Source organism: Dermacentor andersoni, chromosome 3 (assembly GCF_023375885.2).
Source record: "Dermacentor andersoni chromosome 3, qqDerAnde1_hic_scaffold, whole genome shotgun sequence".
In the NCBI taxonomy this organism is placed as follows: Eukaryota; Metazoa; Arthropoda; class Arachnida; order Ixodida; family Ixodidae; genus Dermacentor; species Dermacentor andersoni.
The window spans coordinates 99,960,230-99,976,837 of NC_092816.1; the positions used below are offsets into that span (position 1 = coordinate 99,960,230).

Genomic DNA, 16,608 nt, shown 5'->3' on the forward strand with positions numbered 1-16,608 from the left:
TCGGGTAGATAGACAGTTCTTGTGTTCGTTGTGTGGTCGTTGGCTTTGAACTTTGATTCAGTTTCCATTAAGCAAAAGCTTCGCGTTGAACAATATTTCATTAAGAAAGGGGCTTCAATGTTTTCGGACTGCCATTCTCAGAATATCGTGCAAAAATTTAGTCAAGAACATAACAGCTCGTATGAGAAAACAAAGTCATTGAATGTGTAGTAATATAGCCCGCATACACTGAATGCATCTCCATGTAGCATAGATGTAAATGACTACATGCACAGCCCCAGATCAAAGGCAAAATTTCGCTTCGACTGTCCATATAGGTGATATCCCAAGAAAAGATGGCTCGAACTGATCTTTCATTTTATTTCTGTGCCTGGCACACAGCACCAGCACCACGTACGACTCTTGTATTATTTGTGTTTCATTCAATTCATTAGAAAGAGGGACGCCTGAACCGTGCCGTATTTTGTTGAAAATACAGAGAAAGCCTCTTACAATCTGAGTGACGGTTTTTCTTCGCTAAGCTGCAAAAGGTCTAACGTCCTTCCACCCATTTCTTGCTCTTGCAACAAGCCCTCTAGTTGCCTCAGTGACGCTTGCAATACTGATTTCTTGCCACACCTGTAAAAATAAGTCGAATAATAAAAAGATAATAAGCATCGGGTGCCTTCGTTCTGCGGAGCAGCAGGCATCCGGTTATGCTGTGTTCATGCAAGCACCCTACTTTTCCTTTTCACTGTCATTTACCGTATTCAAAGCAGAATTTGTACTGAATATCTAATCGAATATTGACCTACCCAAAAGAATTCTTTAAATGAATCCTTGCATACGAATGTTAAACCAGCTTGGAAGAAAAACATAAGAATTTCTCTTGCCCATTTGCAGTAGTGGGAAAAGAAAACGAGCACGAACGCTAGCACCGCGCTTGCCTAACGCGAAAGCACGGTGTTTCTGTGACACATATGAATTAAAAATCAAAAGGAGATCCCCTCGCCACTCGGAATGCACGGCCCTGAATTCTTCTCAACGCAAATAATGGGGTATAAAAGGCCGCTCCTTACAGACACAAATCAGAAGTTTCTTCTCCATCGGACTAGGACCACCACCATGGTAAGTCGCCAAGGAGCTGTTCACGTTCGTGTCCAAACTGCAAGCAGTTCAGCAATTTCTCCAGCAAAAATGATCTAAAGCTTTTTGTAGCTCTCTGCAAGAATAGGCGAAAGTGGCTAAGGCTTCAACGTTTGCTTATACTGTAGAGATACACTACTCAGGACCATCTGACTGCATTGTTTGTCATAAAGATTTTTCACTGTAGGCTTCAAATGGAGCTACTAGTCCAAAATTGACGCATACATTAAAATTCAATGACCGGTCAGGCAACGACAACAAAAAAATCATATGCGGTCTCCTGTGGTGTAGTCAGCTGAACTTTTTTATATGCCGGAACTGTTTTTGATCTCTCAGCTTCGTGCCTGCATCGTCCTCGCCTTGGCCACCAGCGCCGTTGCTGGTCACGTTGCCGGAGGTTACACCCTGGCCAGCAACCTCGGTTACGGACTCGGCTATGGCAACCTTGGCTATGCCGGCCTTGGCTACGGTGGCCTTGGGCTCTCCCATTATGGCCTTTCCCATGGAGTTGGGTATTCCGGCCTGACTGGCTATGGCGTTGGTTACGGACACGGATACGCCCCGGCCGCTAGCTATGCCGTTGCCGCCCCAGCTGTTACCCGCACCGTTTCCACCTACCACGCTGCTCCAGCTGTGACTGCCGTCCACGCTGCTCCAGCGGTGACCGCTGTCCACGCCGCCCCAGCTGTCGCTACCTACGCTGCTGCCCCAGCTGTGACCAGCGTTGTCCGCTCTGCTCAAGTCGTTGCTGCTGCCCCAGCTGTCACCACCTACGCTGCTGCCCCAGCTGTCACCAGGGTGGTCCAGTCCGCTCCAGCTGTCACCTACGCTGCCGCCCCAGCTGTTACCAGGGTGGTCCAGTCCGCTCCACTTGTCCAGACCTATGCTGCCGCCCCAGCCGTAACTCGTGTCGCCACCTATGCTGCTCCCGCAGTGACCAAGGTTGTCCAGTCCGCCCCTCTTGTCCAGAGCTACGCTGCGGTCCCAGCCGTCACCGCTGTCCACGCTGCTCCGGCTTTCGCTGCCGTCCACGCTGCCCCGGCTGTTACCACCGTCGCCCACGCTGCCCCAGCGGTTGCTACTTACGGCGTCGCCCACGCTGCTCCAGCCGTCGCTACCTACAGCGTTGCCCACGCTGCCCCAGCCGTCGCTACCTACGGTGTTGCCCACGCCGCACCAGTCCACTACGGCTACGGCGTTGGCTCCCTGGGCTACGGTGCCGGTCACTACGGTTACGGCCACGGTCTCCTCGGCTACGGCCTGAACTACGGCTACGGTCTTGGCTCTCCTCTGAGCTACGCCAACCTCCTCCGCAAGAAGAAGTGTAAGTTCTAGTATCCTTTCAATTTTTTTCCATTATAATGCCACTTTTGAACTACCCTTTTTCACTAACGTCCCCGTTTTTTTCTTGCAGAAATGCTCTTGTTCTAGGCCATCTAAAAGAATCCCATGTACAGAGCAAAGGAGGAGCAGTTTTCAAGGCATCAATCGAGTGTTCGTATTGTTACTGCAGAATAAACTGCTTCCGCCAACGACGTCTCACCGTCTGTACATCTACTAATACGGCTCCTTGAAGCACATACACAAGAAAAGCATATTATTGCACATCATATCCTTACACGCAGTCCCAGCAGAGCGAATGTTCGAGATGTCATAACAATGACAACGGGCCGAGAACCTCAAAGGATATGTTCGCTTGTTCTGCGGTTTAAACGGTCAGATGTGGAATAACAGTCTTAGAAAGATATTCATGTCCCCGCTATTTTGTGAAACCAGACCGCCGTCGTAGTGTCCAACGCGTTGAGCTTCTCTTCATTTCGCCTTTCATTCACTTTGTGAACTGGAACATTGCTTAGGCAATAATACCGAAACTAATTTTGGATTTCCACGTATGTCCGCCTTTCTGGTTGCTTTATATTTACATAAACTGGTCTTTGCACAAGGAAATGATTACGCTACCCTCCAAATTAATTTTTGTACATACAGTTTAGGTGCGAAAATTCAGTGCGTTCGACGTTGCCTTCCATAATAGAATCTGAAGGTCTTTATGCCATGGAGACAATACCAGACATCAATTGCTGCCCTACGTGTGCCGAAAGTCACACTTTTCAGAAAAGGTTATAGATGCATTCCCTCAAATTATTATTCTATCGGCAGATGGCGATGATATCATTTTTATGAAACCAAACAGAGTAAGCAATAGTAATAAGGTGAGCGAGTGAGCTATCAAAGTTCAATATTTTGTCGCCCAAACAATTCGCTTCCAGGAGGGGGCTTTTCCACTCAAGTAGTTCGAGATTAGCTAAATGATTAAAACATTGACAGTCACTTTAGCACACGCCCAAGAAGGTGACTGGTAAAAGCCTTCGCACTATACGGACACTGCCTAAATGGCTTGACATTCTCATTAGTATGCGTTGTTACGTCCTATTACATCTTTTCTTTTACCTAATGTTGTTGGTTCGAGTGTCTTAACTGATGCTACCTTAATTAAGCGTGCCCTAATTAACTTCGCTCTAATTAACACCAAAGGTAGTTGGTTTTTCTCCGGCCAAAGGTAGTGGGTTAGTGGGCGTCATGAACTCCATAGTAATTTCCAGGGTCCTAATTAACTTCGCCATAATTCCGAAGATTAATCGAAAATTGTGGATTCGAGTCCCTGAATTAAAAGTATTTTAATTAACATTGGCTATTTTTTGCCATCATTAAGGGCGTTCGAGCCAGCTGTCTAGGACGAGGATGAACGCGAGAGGAGCGCACGAGCGCGAGGGGCAGTATGGGAACGCGGACTTGGTGAGAAGCATTGGAGCCAGCTGTACAAAAGACTCCGACCGACGCGCGAGCAGTGACACGAGAGCGTGTCTGCGCGAAGCGAGCTCACTTGACTTTCTTTGCCGCACGCCACGTTTTAAACGTCATCGGATGTTGAGCAAGTGAAGATGTTCACCTTCATAAAAATGACCATTACTGCAGTAAGCCTATTTGGTTCGTTATGTATGGATCTTTTCAACTTATCAAACAATTACTCGTGTTCTTTTACATGGAAAATTACATGTTTTAGCTATCGCTATTTACGCTTTACAACTCATAGGCACATATCTTCCTGGTAGGGTGCAGGTTGTTTGAATTGCCGGAATTAAGTCCGGATTGTAAAAAAAGTAATACCAGTGACTTGCAAAGTTCAATCGTTGGTCCTTTTTCGTTCTTGATATATATATATGCATATATATATATATATATATTTATATATATATATATATATATATATATATATATATATATATATATATATATATATATGTGCGTGTGTGCTAGTCGCAGCTCCTTCAATATTCTCAGCGTCTGCAATGTTCTTATACTGTTTTCATTTTCATTTCTGGGAAAAACATACGCTAATTAATTTCTAAACAGGGATAATACTGACGTTCTAAGCCGGTACCAGAGAAATTCTCCTGCACCGCTGGGATAGAAAACACCACTCAACCTCGACAATAATAGATTTCTATCTCTCTCTGGACCTAATACCGACAAAACATTTTTATTATTTTGCTAGAAAGGTTTCTTGGAATAACGGATTGGTATGAATCAAGGCAACTGAATTACCCATAGTTCTGATAAAACGTCATTCATTGCGGCAGAACTAGATAGGCACTCTATATTCTACACACCTATCAACTTGGTAATAGAAGAGTGTCTTAAGGTATGCGGATTTGAATAAAAGTGGATTTGTTGTTACTACTTTTTGCCACCCTCACCAAATTTTAAAGCGAAACATTCTCGTGTCACTTCCTAGGATTTTATGCAGCTGTTGCTGCCGTCGCCACTGGCGATGGTTTCATCATAATCGTCGTACCACTTTCAAGCCTCGTCGCTCCTGGCCACAATCTATGACGATTGGTGGTGAACGGTCATAACGTAAGGAAACACTGGAAACAGAGAATAAAGCGCGCCCTTGGCGAATGCGTGTGCCCTACTGAAAGCATGATAATCATTGCACCATCATCGTCGTAACAATGTCACCCCCGCTTATAGGGGGCTACAGTTTAGAAGATCGGCCATGGCCGAAATTAGTGCACACAGACATCGGTTATAGCGCCAATAAACACGACGGACATTCTGCTGACAAACACCGGCTGTAATGCGAATAAGGCTGCCCACCGTACCTTGCATGCAAACAAACGTGTGTTATGTTGCGATAGAAAGAGGCAGGGCTTTACACTACTGAGCATGGCGCAAAAGAACACCACATATAAAGAAAATAATTTATCATAGTTTCCCTCTATTATACATGATGCAATAACGAGGGACACAGTGCGATTAAAAGTAGCTCGACGGTGCCGGACACAGAGCAACTACCCGATATAGTGCAAATTAGACCGGCCCGATTGGCCATTGCCGTGAAGCTACTTTCAATGTGGTGCAAACACGCACCAGATATAGTTTAAATTAAGGTGCCCGCGGTGGCAAGTGCAGTATATGAGCGCGGACAGGACCTTTAACAACAAAAGGCAGTCCTTGTGATGCCGGCGTGGTCAATTATTGGATTCATGTCATCGTGATCAAATTTTTGTTGTGAATATATCTTTCTTTCCGAACTTTCCACTATGTCGCTTTCACTGCTTTCTCATATTGTCGTTCTGCCGGCGCCTTTGAGTAGTCGTCACCATTCCTTCCACAACATTCCACCATCGTCAGGCGATTCGCGTGAACGCTTGATCACCACTGAGTTACTGTCGTGCCGTCGTGGTCTTTCCATTGTCATTTTTTCTCGGTAATTCTATTGGCGTTATCATATTATCGTCATGCCTTTCTCAAGGTGCCGTCGCCATTTCATCTCAGCGACTCCCTCCGTCACAACAACGTCGTAATGACACCATTGCCAAACAATATGCATAATTTTAGCGCCAGCGCCGCGCTTTAGTCTCACCATTCTCGTCACACTAGCGATGTCGTCCCAGGGTAAGCGCAGAATTGTCCTCACGCCGTCGCTTTCATACATCGCCGCAACTACAGTGTCGTCATCCCATAGTCGCGATGGAGTCACCGTCACACCATCGTTGTCAAACAACCATCACCGCACCAGGGTCGTCATCTCGTATTAGGCGCACCGTCGTTGTTATACAGGCACCGTCACTCGAGTGTCATCATGCTATGGTGTTCATAAAGTCGTCGTCACTCTATCGTGATCACGCCATCGTTGCCATTCCACTGTTATTATTTCAAGGTCGTCACGCCTTCGTCCTGACACTATCGTTATAATCATGCCCTTGTGGTCGTTCCTTTAGGCCATTTTATCGTAATGATTTTAGTGCAATGATGCCGTTCTCATCATGCTTCGTCATCAATTCATCCGCGTCGTTGCGACGTCATCATATTGGAATCACCCGGCAAGCGCAGGCGTTTCATCGTTGTCACTGCTTTGCCGTCAGTCGTGTCATGTGCATGATTGAGCACATGTTTACGTTGAGCCAGGTGGTTTCCAGTGTAAATATCCATCTTAGTTATGTGGCTTATATATGGTCGCGAAGACGCGACACCGTTCTTCACAAACACTAATGAAAGCTCATCGTAGACCAGTTCTGAAGCGCGTGGGATCTGTAGTTCTTTTATGCATTCGTTTTGAGCCATAAAAGTTACTGCACTTGAGCTTGAGGAAACGCATACCCAACCACTACACTCATTTACACCGTGTTAGAATTAAGTCCATGAATAGCATTACCATCCAGCAGGTTTTCATGCATTGTTTTGTCACTACTAAGGAGTCATAACATGTAACTTAGAAGACTGAGAAGTCTGACATGCTTTCACTTGCTCTTTCATTCTAATATTTATTGAAGTTTCCTTCTTTGTGTCTTAGACTTGTTTATTTTTTAGTTTATTCTCCTGCTCCCATATTTCGCGAATTTCATAAATACTACCCAATAGTACGGTCACCATATTTGGCCCTTGCGCCACTATATATCATCATCATGTATACATAGGATTGTTTGCTTTCGGGTTTTATATATATTTTTTTAAATGGGGGTAAGAATCGGGTACCATTTCTCAAACCGACGATCGCGGAGAGAGCGTTCTCTTTTTTTGTAAGACCAGTCTGAAATACGGGTTCTTTTTGGGTTATATCTATAGATGTACTAAGTAATACAATCAGCCTATTTTATCAGAAGGTATTACGGGCTTCTAAACATTAAAGCGTTAAAGATAGTGTTTGTTTCAAACTTGTAATCGGGGGGGGGGGGGGGGGGGGGACATCAGGACTTCCTAGCAGATACTCTCCGAAATTCGGCCTTTGTTTGAAAAGAAATCAGTAGTAATTACAGTAAACAGCATTGATAACTTCTAAGAAATGAAACATTCTACTCATGGAAAGCTGGTCATCAATTTTTACATACCCTTGCTTACATACATTATCATCTACATGCGCAACATTTCGGTCTCGATTCGAGACCTGTCCGGTCGTTGCACGTATCTCAGCTGGGAGAAAGTTCTTTAGACATCACACCTTCGATTAACTAGGCACAACAATGTTAGGGCAGAATTTACCAGCCTGGGGTAGCGAGCGGTAGATTCATGTAAATACTCAATGAGTGTGAGAGCTGTGTTTGTGTGGCTTGCTTCGAGCATGTACTGGTTGTACTTGTCGTAAAGTGATTTTACAACGTCGGTTACGGATATGAACACAGGTTGGCATTCATCAAATGACTGCCCAACAGACGTTTTGGAAATCGATCCAGGACGACTCCAAACTTCCACAAAGTTAGGTGGATTTCGTCTTTGTCTGAGACGTTCCGTTGAACAGTGCAGTGCCATATTCTGGCGAGTTTCGTGCAGAACTCTTCAGAACATGTTTCTACTAATGTGGTGCTACTCTTGGGCAAGATAGACAAAACATTTGTGGTCTGATCGCTTTTATCGATCATCGTTGAAAGCTCGCTGACAGTCTGCTGCACCTTGACGTTTACCAGGTGGTCAAAGTTGGGCATCAGAAGTCTTCCGCTTTCAAGCGTTTTCTGGGCGTCTAAAAGGGGGCCGAGTGTGTCTCTCATCAGGATTGCCTTCGCATAAACAACTACTTTATCAGGAAGTGTCACTCGAATAGCTTCCGCTTTGCTGCCCTCATCGAGCTTTCAGCAAGATCCGTCAACGAGCGCCACATTCTTATGACAAGCACAAGCGCATTGTAGAAGATTTGCCATCTCCTCTCGACAACTAAAGGTGCCTTCTTAACATCAGGTCCAAACAGGACCTTTGAAAGTCCAAAGAGGACTTTTCAATATAAGCAGTGGTGTTCGTTTTGAAATAAAACAGCAGAGACCTCCTTCAAACGAAGAGAGCTTTTGACTGAAGAGTTCAAACAACGCTACGGGTCACTGCCAGATGCTTAAGTCCACGGTTACTTAACTTTGACGTCCCTAGACCCGGATAAAAAGAGACTTGACTACATTTACGTTATAGGGCCCATGATGCCTGTTACTTTATATACATAAGAATGCTGCTAGAATAACACACAGAACATGTCGATAGGTAGTTGTATAAAATGTGCATTTACTGCTCCCGCCCTATTTATTACGTGGGCACTATTAGGCAACTCACCAAGAAAATCTGTCTGACAGTTTGATGGTCCAACCATAGCCCGTAACACGATCTGTTCCATAACGGAAAAATGTTGGCGGCGGTGAGCTTCGAACCTACGACTCCAGGCTCAGAAGCAGAGCGTCTGACCCACTGGGCTAAATGACCACTTTTTTCTGCGTTCATGGTATTTGTTGCAGTAAAGTACAACCCAATAAGACATTCACCAAATGTGCATACTTACAGAATGGTGGACACAATGACAGTTGCACACAAAAGAGGCACTGCGCATACTTTAGGTGCAAATGCTTGTTCCGCTTTAGAAGGGTAGTAAGCATATATACGCACCTCGTCAAAATGGAGTACCTCTCCTGTTTAGCATGAAGCTCATCATAAACATGTTTTAGGTGTACAGTCATCTGGATAAATTTCACCGTTGCAGGCACAACTGCTTCGGCATTTCCATCCATCATTCACGCTTCCCCCAAAGAGGACTGAGTTCAAATGGAATCAAATAATAAATACAAATGAATTCCCCCTTGCTATCCTTGCTGTCCTTGGTTTTTGACTTCTTTTTATATGACTAATAAAAATCGTGTCCTCAGTTTCCTTAGTTCTCCTTATTACACAGCGATACCTCTAATTCGTCAGCATTCATGCCTTCAGATAGCACCTGTGGGTTTATTACTGAGTTTCCTTTACCCAAAAAGATCACGCACACGTGACGCCTGCGCCAGAAAGGTTGTTCCACATCCGCCGTCAAGGCCACGTGTAGTGGCGCTGGCTAGCGCTCGCAGGCTTAGTTCTAGCAGATAAACAGAAGTACGTCAAAAAGTAGATGGGACAACTTCGCCATGATAGTTCAATTGGTAAGAGCATCGCACGCGTAATGCGAAGACGCCCGTTCGTGCTCCACCTGCGGCCAGCTTTCTTTTTGCACTCCCTTTAATTTTCATTTTTATCCCTTATTTCAATTAATAAGGTGCAAGTAATTTCTCTTATGCTGTCCTTGGTGCCTTACGTTGGCTTCTTATGATATGAATCATAAAAATCGGGCTCTCAGTTTCCTTCTTGCTTGTTCATTGCGTATTCCAAGTTATTCATTGTGCCAGGCTCTACATCAAACGTTCTCACTCCATTATTGCCTATTTCGTAGGGTCTTCAACTTTTGAGCTCTAGAGGTGAGACAAAATTTTTAGGCCTGTTAGTGAGAGCACGCAGTCTCAGTTCTGAGGCGCCACTGCTGCAGTTAAATTCCAATTTCACAAAACCTTAATCAGACCCAATATGAGCATGCCTTCTAAATTTGGACTACTAGCCAGGTAACACTACCAAACCTTTTGGAGCTCATCCAGAATCGCAGCACCTGGTTTGTTCTTTCTCAGTATAGTCAGTATTCTAGTGTCTTCTCAATTAAATTAACTCTTCATCGATCTCACCTCGCTCTGCCCGAAAGGTGTTCTCGACTGTGCCCCTTCCATAAAATATTTTATTTCCATCACATAGTTAGGGAAGAATTGCTCCATCGGCCATCGTACGAACAACTCCCAAAAAGTTTGTGTACCCATATCCTACAAAACTGTACCCAGGCGCAGCGGTGGCGTAGAGGTAGAACACCCGCCTCGCGTGCAAGAGGTCCGTGGTTCGAATCCCGGTGCCGGCAATTTTCCACCGGATTAACAAAAAAAAGAAAAAAAAAATCCGCGTGTTGATAAAATTGCACAAACAGGCCTGGAGTGTGGCCTGATCCCGGTGACCAGAACCGGTAACGCACTCCCTCACCAGAGCAGGATTGGCCACCCTGGTGCAGTACTTGGCCACAACCTCCTATATGAACACAACAATCAAACCCCGGCCCTCAGTCCCCAGCAGCTGCGAAGCTACTGACCACGGCGGCGGTCAGACCTGCGACGCTGCAGAGGGTGCTAAGAATCACTGGCTCCGGACAGGCCGCCATTGGAATATGAACCTGGCAACGTTTAACGCTAGAACGTTATCTAGTGAGGCGAGTCTAGCAGTGCTATTGGAGGAATTAGAGGGCAGTAAATGGGATATAATAGGGCTCAGTGAAGTTAGGAGGCCAAAAGAAGCATATACAGTGCTAAAAAGCGGGCACGTCCTGTGCTACCGCGGCCTAGAGGAAAGAAGAGAACTAGGAGTCGGATTCCTGATTAATAAGAATATAGCTGGTAACATACAGGAACTCTATAGCATTAACGAGAGGGTGGCAGGTCTTGTTGTTAAACTTAATAAGAGGTACAAAATGAAGATTGTACAGGTCTACGCCCCTACATCCAGTCATGATGACCAGGAAGTCGAATGCTTCTATGAAGACGTGGAATCGGCGATGGGTAGAGTGAAAACCAAATACACTATACTAATGGGCGACTTTAATGCCAAGGTAGGCAAGAAGCAGGCTGGAGACAAGGCAGTGGGGGAATATGGCATAGGCACTAGGAATAGCAGGGGGGAGTTATTAGTCGAGTTTGCGGAACAGAATAATATGAGGATAATGAATACTTTCTTCCGCAAGCGGGATAGCCGAAAGTGGACGTGGAGGAGCCCGAACGGCGAGACTAGAAATGAAATAGACCTCATACTCTGCGCTAACCCTGGCATCATACAAGATGTGGACGTGCTCGGCAAGGTGCGCTGCAGTGACCACAGGATGGTAAGAACTCGAATTAGCCTAGACCTGAGGAGGGAACGGAAGAAACTGGTACATAAGAAGCCGATCAATGAGTTAGCGGTAAGAGGGAAAATAGAGGAATTCCAGATCAAGCTACAGAACAGGTATTCGGCTTTAACTCAGGAAGAGGACCTTAGTGTTGAAGCAATGAACGACAATCTTGTGGGCATCATTAAGAAGTGTGCAATGGAAGTCGGTGGTAACTCGATTAGGCAGGATACCAGTAAACTATCGCAGGCGACGAAAGATCTGATCAAGAAACGCCAATGTATGAAAGCCTCTAACCCTACAGCTAGAATAGAACTGGCAGAACTTTCGAAGTTAATCAACAAGCGTAAGACAGCTGACATAAGGAAGTATAATATGGATAGAATTGAACATGCTCTCAGGAATGGCGGAAGCCTAAAAACAGTGAAGAAGAAACTAGGAATTGGCAAGAATCAGATGTATGCGTTAAGAGACAAAGCCGGCAATATCATTACTAATATGGATGAGATAGTTCAAGTGGCTGAGGAGTTCTATAGAGATTTATACAGTACCAATGGCACCCACGACGATAATGGAAGAGAAAATAGTGTAGAGGAATTCGAAGTCCCAAAGGTAACGCCGGAAGAAGTAAAGAAAGCCTTGGGAGAAATGCAAAGGGGGAAGGCAGCTGGGGAGGATCAGGTAACAGCAGATTTGTTGAAGGATGGTGGGCAGATTGTTCTAGAGAAACTGGCCACCCTGTATACGCAATGCCTCATGACGTCGAGCGTACCGGAATCTTGGAAGAACGCTAACATAATCCTAATCCATAAGAAAGGGGACGCCAAAGACTTGAAAAATTATAGACCGATCAGCTTACTGTCCGTTGCCTACAAAATATTTACTAAGGTAATCGCAAATAGAATCAGGAACACCTTAGACTTCTGTCAAGCAAAGGACCAGGCAGGATTCCGTAAAGGCTACTCAACAATAGATCATATTCACACTATCAATCAGGTGATAGAGAAATGTGCGGAATATAACCAACCCTTATATATAGCTTTCATTGATTATGAGAAAGCGTTTGATTCTGTCGAAACCTCAGCAGTCATGGAGGCATTAAGGAATCAGGGTGTAGACGAGCCGTATGTAAAAATACTGAAAAATATCTATAGCGGCTCCACAGCCACCGTAGTCCTCCATAAAGAAAGCAACAAAATCCCAATAAAGAAAGGCGTCAGGCAGGGAGATACGATCTCTCCAATGCTATTCACAGCGTGTTTACAGGAGGTATTCAGAGATCTGGATTGGGAAGAATTGGGGATAAAAATTAATGGAGAATACCTTAATAACTTGCGATTCGCTGATGATATTGCCTTGCTTAGTAACTCAGGGGACCAATTGCAATGCATGCTCACTGACCTGGAGAGGCAAAGCAGAAGAGTGGGTCTAAAAATTAATCTGCAGAAAACTAAAGTAATGTTTAACAGTCTCGGAAGGGAACAGCAGTTTACGATAGGTAGCGAGGCACTGGAAGTGGTAAGAGAATACATCTACTTAGGACAGGTAGTGACTGCTGATCCAGATCATGAGAGTGAAATAACCAGAAGAATAAGAATGGGCTGGGGTGCGTTTGGCAGGCATTCGCAGATCATGAACAGCAGGTTGCCATTATCCCTCAAGAGAAAAGTGTATAATAGCTGTGTCTTACCAGTACTCACGTACGGGGCAGAAACCTGGAGGCTTACGAAAAGGGTTCTACTCAAATTGAGGACGACGCAACGAGCTATGGAAAGAAGAATGATAGGTGTAACGTTAAGGGATAAGAAAAGAGCAGATTGGGTGAGGGAACAAACGCGAGTTAATGACATCTTAGTTGAAATCAAGAAAAAGAAATGGGCATGGGCAGGACATGTAATGAGGAGGGAAGATAACCGATGGTCATTAAGGGTTACGGACTGGATCCCAAGGGAAGGGAAGCGTAGCAGAGGGCGGCAGAAAGTTAGGTGGGCGGATGAGATTAAGAAGTTTGCAGGGACGGCATGGCCGCAATTAGTACATGACCGGGGTTGTTGGAGAAGTATGGGAGAGGCCTTTGCCCTGCAGTGGGCGTAACCAGGCTGATGATGATGATGATGATCCTACAAAACTTTACTCGGCTGCGTCGCATATTTGATGCTGAGAAAGATTGTATACAGTCTCCGAAGTTTAGTTCCACTTTAGATTCACTACTCTATGACTTCTCAGTTTATTATATCCGGGATGGTATTTAGCTGAAGACTAGAAACACGGCTAATTTAGTGAAGGCAAAGATCATGACGGGTCTCCGCAACGTTATTATCCGTCCCCTGTAATTACACGTCATGCGTAAAATTTGGCGTCTTAGCCTCCTTCGTTTTTATTTGCAGAAACTATGTCATGTTGTGCCTGATGATCTCTCAGGACAAAGGATGCTTTATAGGCAGACGTGCGGCTGCCATGGGTGCTCATCAATCCTCATCGATCACTCAAGGTAGCTAGATCAATTTCACCTGAGTTTTATGGACACGCAGTCAGGTTCCCCATCCTCGGCTTTTCGGACACCCAGAAAAGACAGCTCATTTCAAGACAACGTCGCCCCTCCTGACGGTTATGAAGAGGCCACTGATTCATGGCAGGGTCTTTGTCGAGAACTTCCGGGGAAAGCGGTGACGGCGGGATTCCAGTTTGCTACGTGGTTGTCTTGTATTGTGTCACGTTGGAGACACACGGAACGTTGGGGAACGGTAGGAGGTGAACGATTCGGCGTTTGTGATTGGCCAGTGAATTCCCTCGACGAGAGATAGAGGGAAATAAACTCCATAAAAAGCGAATCCGGATGGCTGAATGAGGGACGCTAGGACATGCAAAGAATCTAGGGCGTAGTGTGCTCCGATAGTTGGAGCCGTGTTTGTAAAGCTGAATCATGTACTTCTTTTTTACAGCATGATCCTTTTTTTCATCTCTTAAACGTCGCTCAGAACCCTTCCTTCTCCATTCGCCTGGCACGGCACCATCTATGGAACCTTCGTAGCCGTACGGACACCCGACTTTGACTACAGCTAATACTTTTCTGTTTTTCTGCTGCGTGCCTGTATCACCCTCATTCTGGCCGTCAGCGCCTTCACAGACCATGTTTCCAGTGTCTGCGATGATGTCAGTGACCTCGACTATAACCTGGCTACAGTAGCTTCAGCTACGGTGGCCTTGTAGTATATACCATTACATCCTTTATCATGAAGCTGACTATCTCGACCTCACTCGCTACGGTGTCGGTTACGGACACGGATACGTCCAGCCGCTAGCTACGCCATCGCTCCCAAGCTGTTACCGGAACCGTTTCCACCTATCACGCTGCACCAACGGGGACCGCCGTCCACACTGCTCCAGCTGTGTGAACGATCCAGGCCGCTTCCATCCACGCTGGCCTCGCTGTACCTACCTAGAGTGTTGGCCACTCCTCCACAGCCTACTAGAGCCGCAGTTTTGGCTCCCTCATCTACCATGTAGAGAGCTACCGTTACGGCTATCGTCTTCTCGGCTACGGCCTGAACTACGGCTACGGTCTTGACCCTCCTATGAGCAACGCCACCTTTCTGTGTAAGATGTATAGGTTCTGCTTTTCTGGCAGTATAAATACATTTAATTTGGTGTTGTTCTCGGCCAGTTCACAACACTAACGATCTCATTTTCATGTATTTTCAGAAATTACCGTCTTAGTTCTTGGATCTGATAGAGCAGGCGAGGCAATGAAGCAATGAAGCATCGTATTCCGAGGTTTGGATCCAGTGTATTGATTGTCGCCGCAGAATAAACTGCCTCCGTCAAAGCCGACTAAAAATTAATTACTGCCTCCTGACCTCTTTGTTGAAAGATGTACAAGAAGAATATGAAAAGCGTATCGGCAGTTGTGTTTGATTTGTGAATCCTATTTTTCTTTTAAGTTACCTTCGATATTTCTGACGGGTTCATAATTTGATATAGCCTTTCTTATCTTTCTTGCACAGATGCTGTCGCTATTAATCGATAATGAAAAAGTTTCAAGTCGACACGGCTGGATTGGAGAGCTATAGTGTGTCACTGAAAAATAGCGTGAAGCTAGTTTTTTTGTTGTTGTTCTCCTGACCAATGCAAGACATGAGCTGCATGAAGAGAAAGTCATGACGTTGTAAGTGTCGCTACACTTTTGTGTGTAGCCTTAGTTAGGCAGGGTCGGCTATGGTGTGGTGGACTAGAAGAAGCAGTGTCGCTCTGCTGTGCTCAGTGTCATCAGCTCGAATTACCGTCAGCATCACGGCATCTCTGAAAATCTTATTACACCGAGCTCCTGCAAAAAATTGCAATCATACAGAGCCAGTCGCAGGCCCGCCGCCTAAGTAGGGCGATATTGCAAGCGTCCACTGGGTTTAGAAAGAAACACCTATTTACTCGCCAAAATAACTGTTTGACCACCTCCATGGCACTATATTTCGCTAAGTTCCCACAAAGAACAGTCAGAATCACTCACTAGCCTAAACCATAATACAAAGCTGATGAAGAAAATCATCAAATATGATGAAAAAGAAAGAAAAGCTTGAGCAAGATTTTTCAAATGCTTCAGGTTCCGGAATACTGCAAGAAAAAGCGAATGTTAATGCTGGCTGAAGTATCCGCCACCTGTGGTACAACGCATCGTTCTTTTACCGGTTAGTAAAAAAATACAAACGTTTGTTGAAGCCACCAGAAATAAGTCACCAAATTTCGATTATTCTTCCTACCATGTACTCATTTGGTGTTACTGCACCAGTTTGCCACTGTGGACGCAATTGTCTTTTCAAGAATGTATTTTCGATGCAACCCCATTCTTACCGTCTGCTACTGCATTGCCTCCCGTGGACGCCGAAGTTATTGCACAGAAACCTCAACTGCCATCGTCTGCGGTATGCACGAAATCTCCGCACTAATTGACAGGGTTTACTTGTGCGTAACAGCTGGGCCATTGCCGAATCCGGCGAAAAACTACGCTCAGCCATGATGGCACGAGTTGAATGCCAAGTGGTCATGAAGTCCAAGTTTTCTCTTTCTTCGCCCAATGGTTAGAAAGAAGGTCCACACCAGAAGGTGGCCTGGCGACGACGAAGGCATAACCGATACGACGGATAGGCAAACAAAAGAAGCCCCGTTTGGAGCTTTCTATTTCTATCGCAGTGAAATGCAAGCTAATACAAGGTGAGAGATATGGCGCAAGTAGGAAACAT

General features: G+C 45.3%; 1 protein-coding gene across 1 annotated transcript; it reads left to right on the forward strand.

Annotated features, from left to right (window-relative positions):
- Positions 1-1,434: 1,434 nt before the first annotated feature.
- LOC129387007 (uncharacterized) lies at positions 1,435-2,460 on the forward strand. The gene has a single exon (XM_072286871.1). It carries the CDS (start codon positions 1,435-1,437, stop codon positions 2,458-2,460), a length of 1,026 nt encoding a protein of 341 aa, XP_072142972.1.
- Positions 2,461-16,608: the final 14,148 nt, after the last annotated feature.

Coding starts and splice junctions, on each gene's coding strand:
- LOC129387007 (XM_072286871.1), top strand. CDS start 1,435: ATGCCGGAACTGTTTTTGATCTCTCAGCTTCGTGCCTGCATCGTCCTC.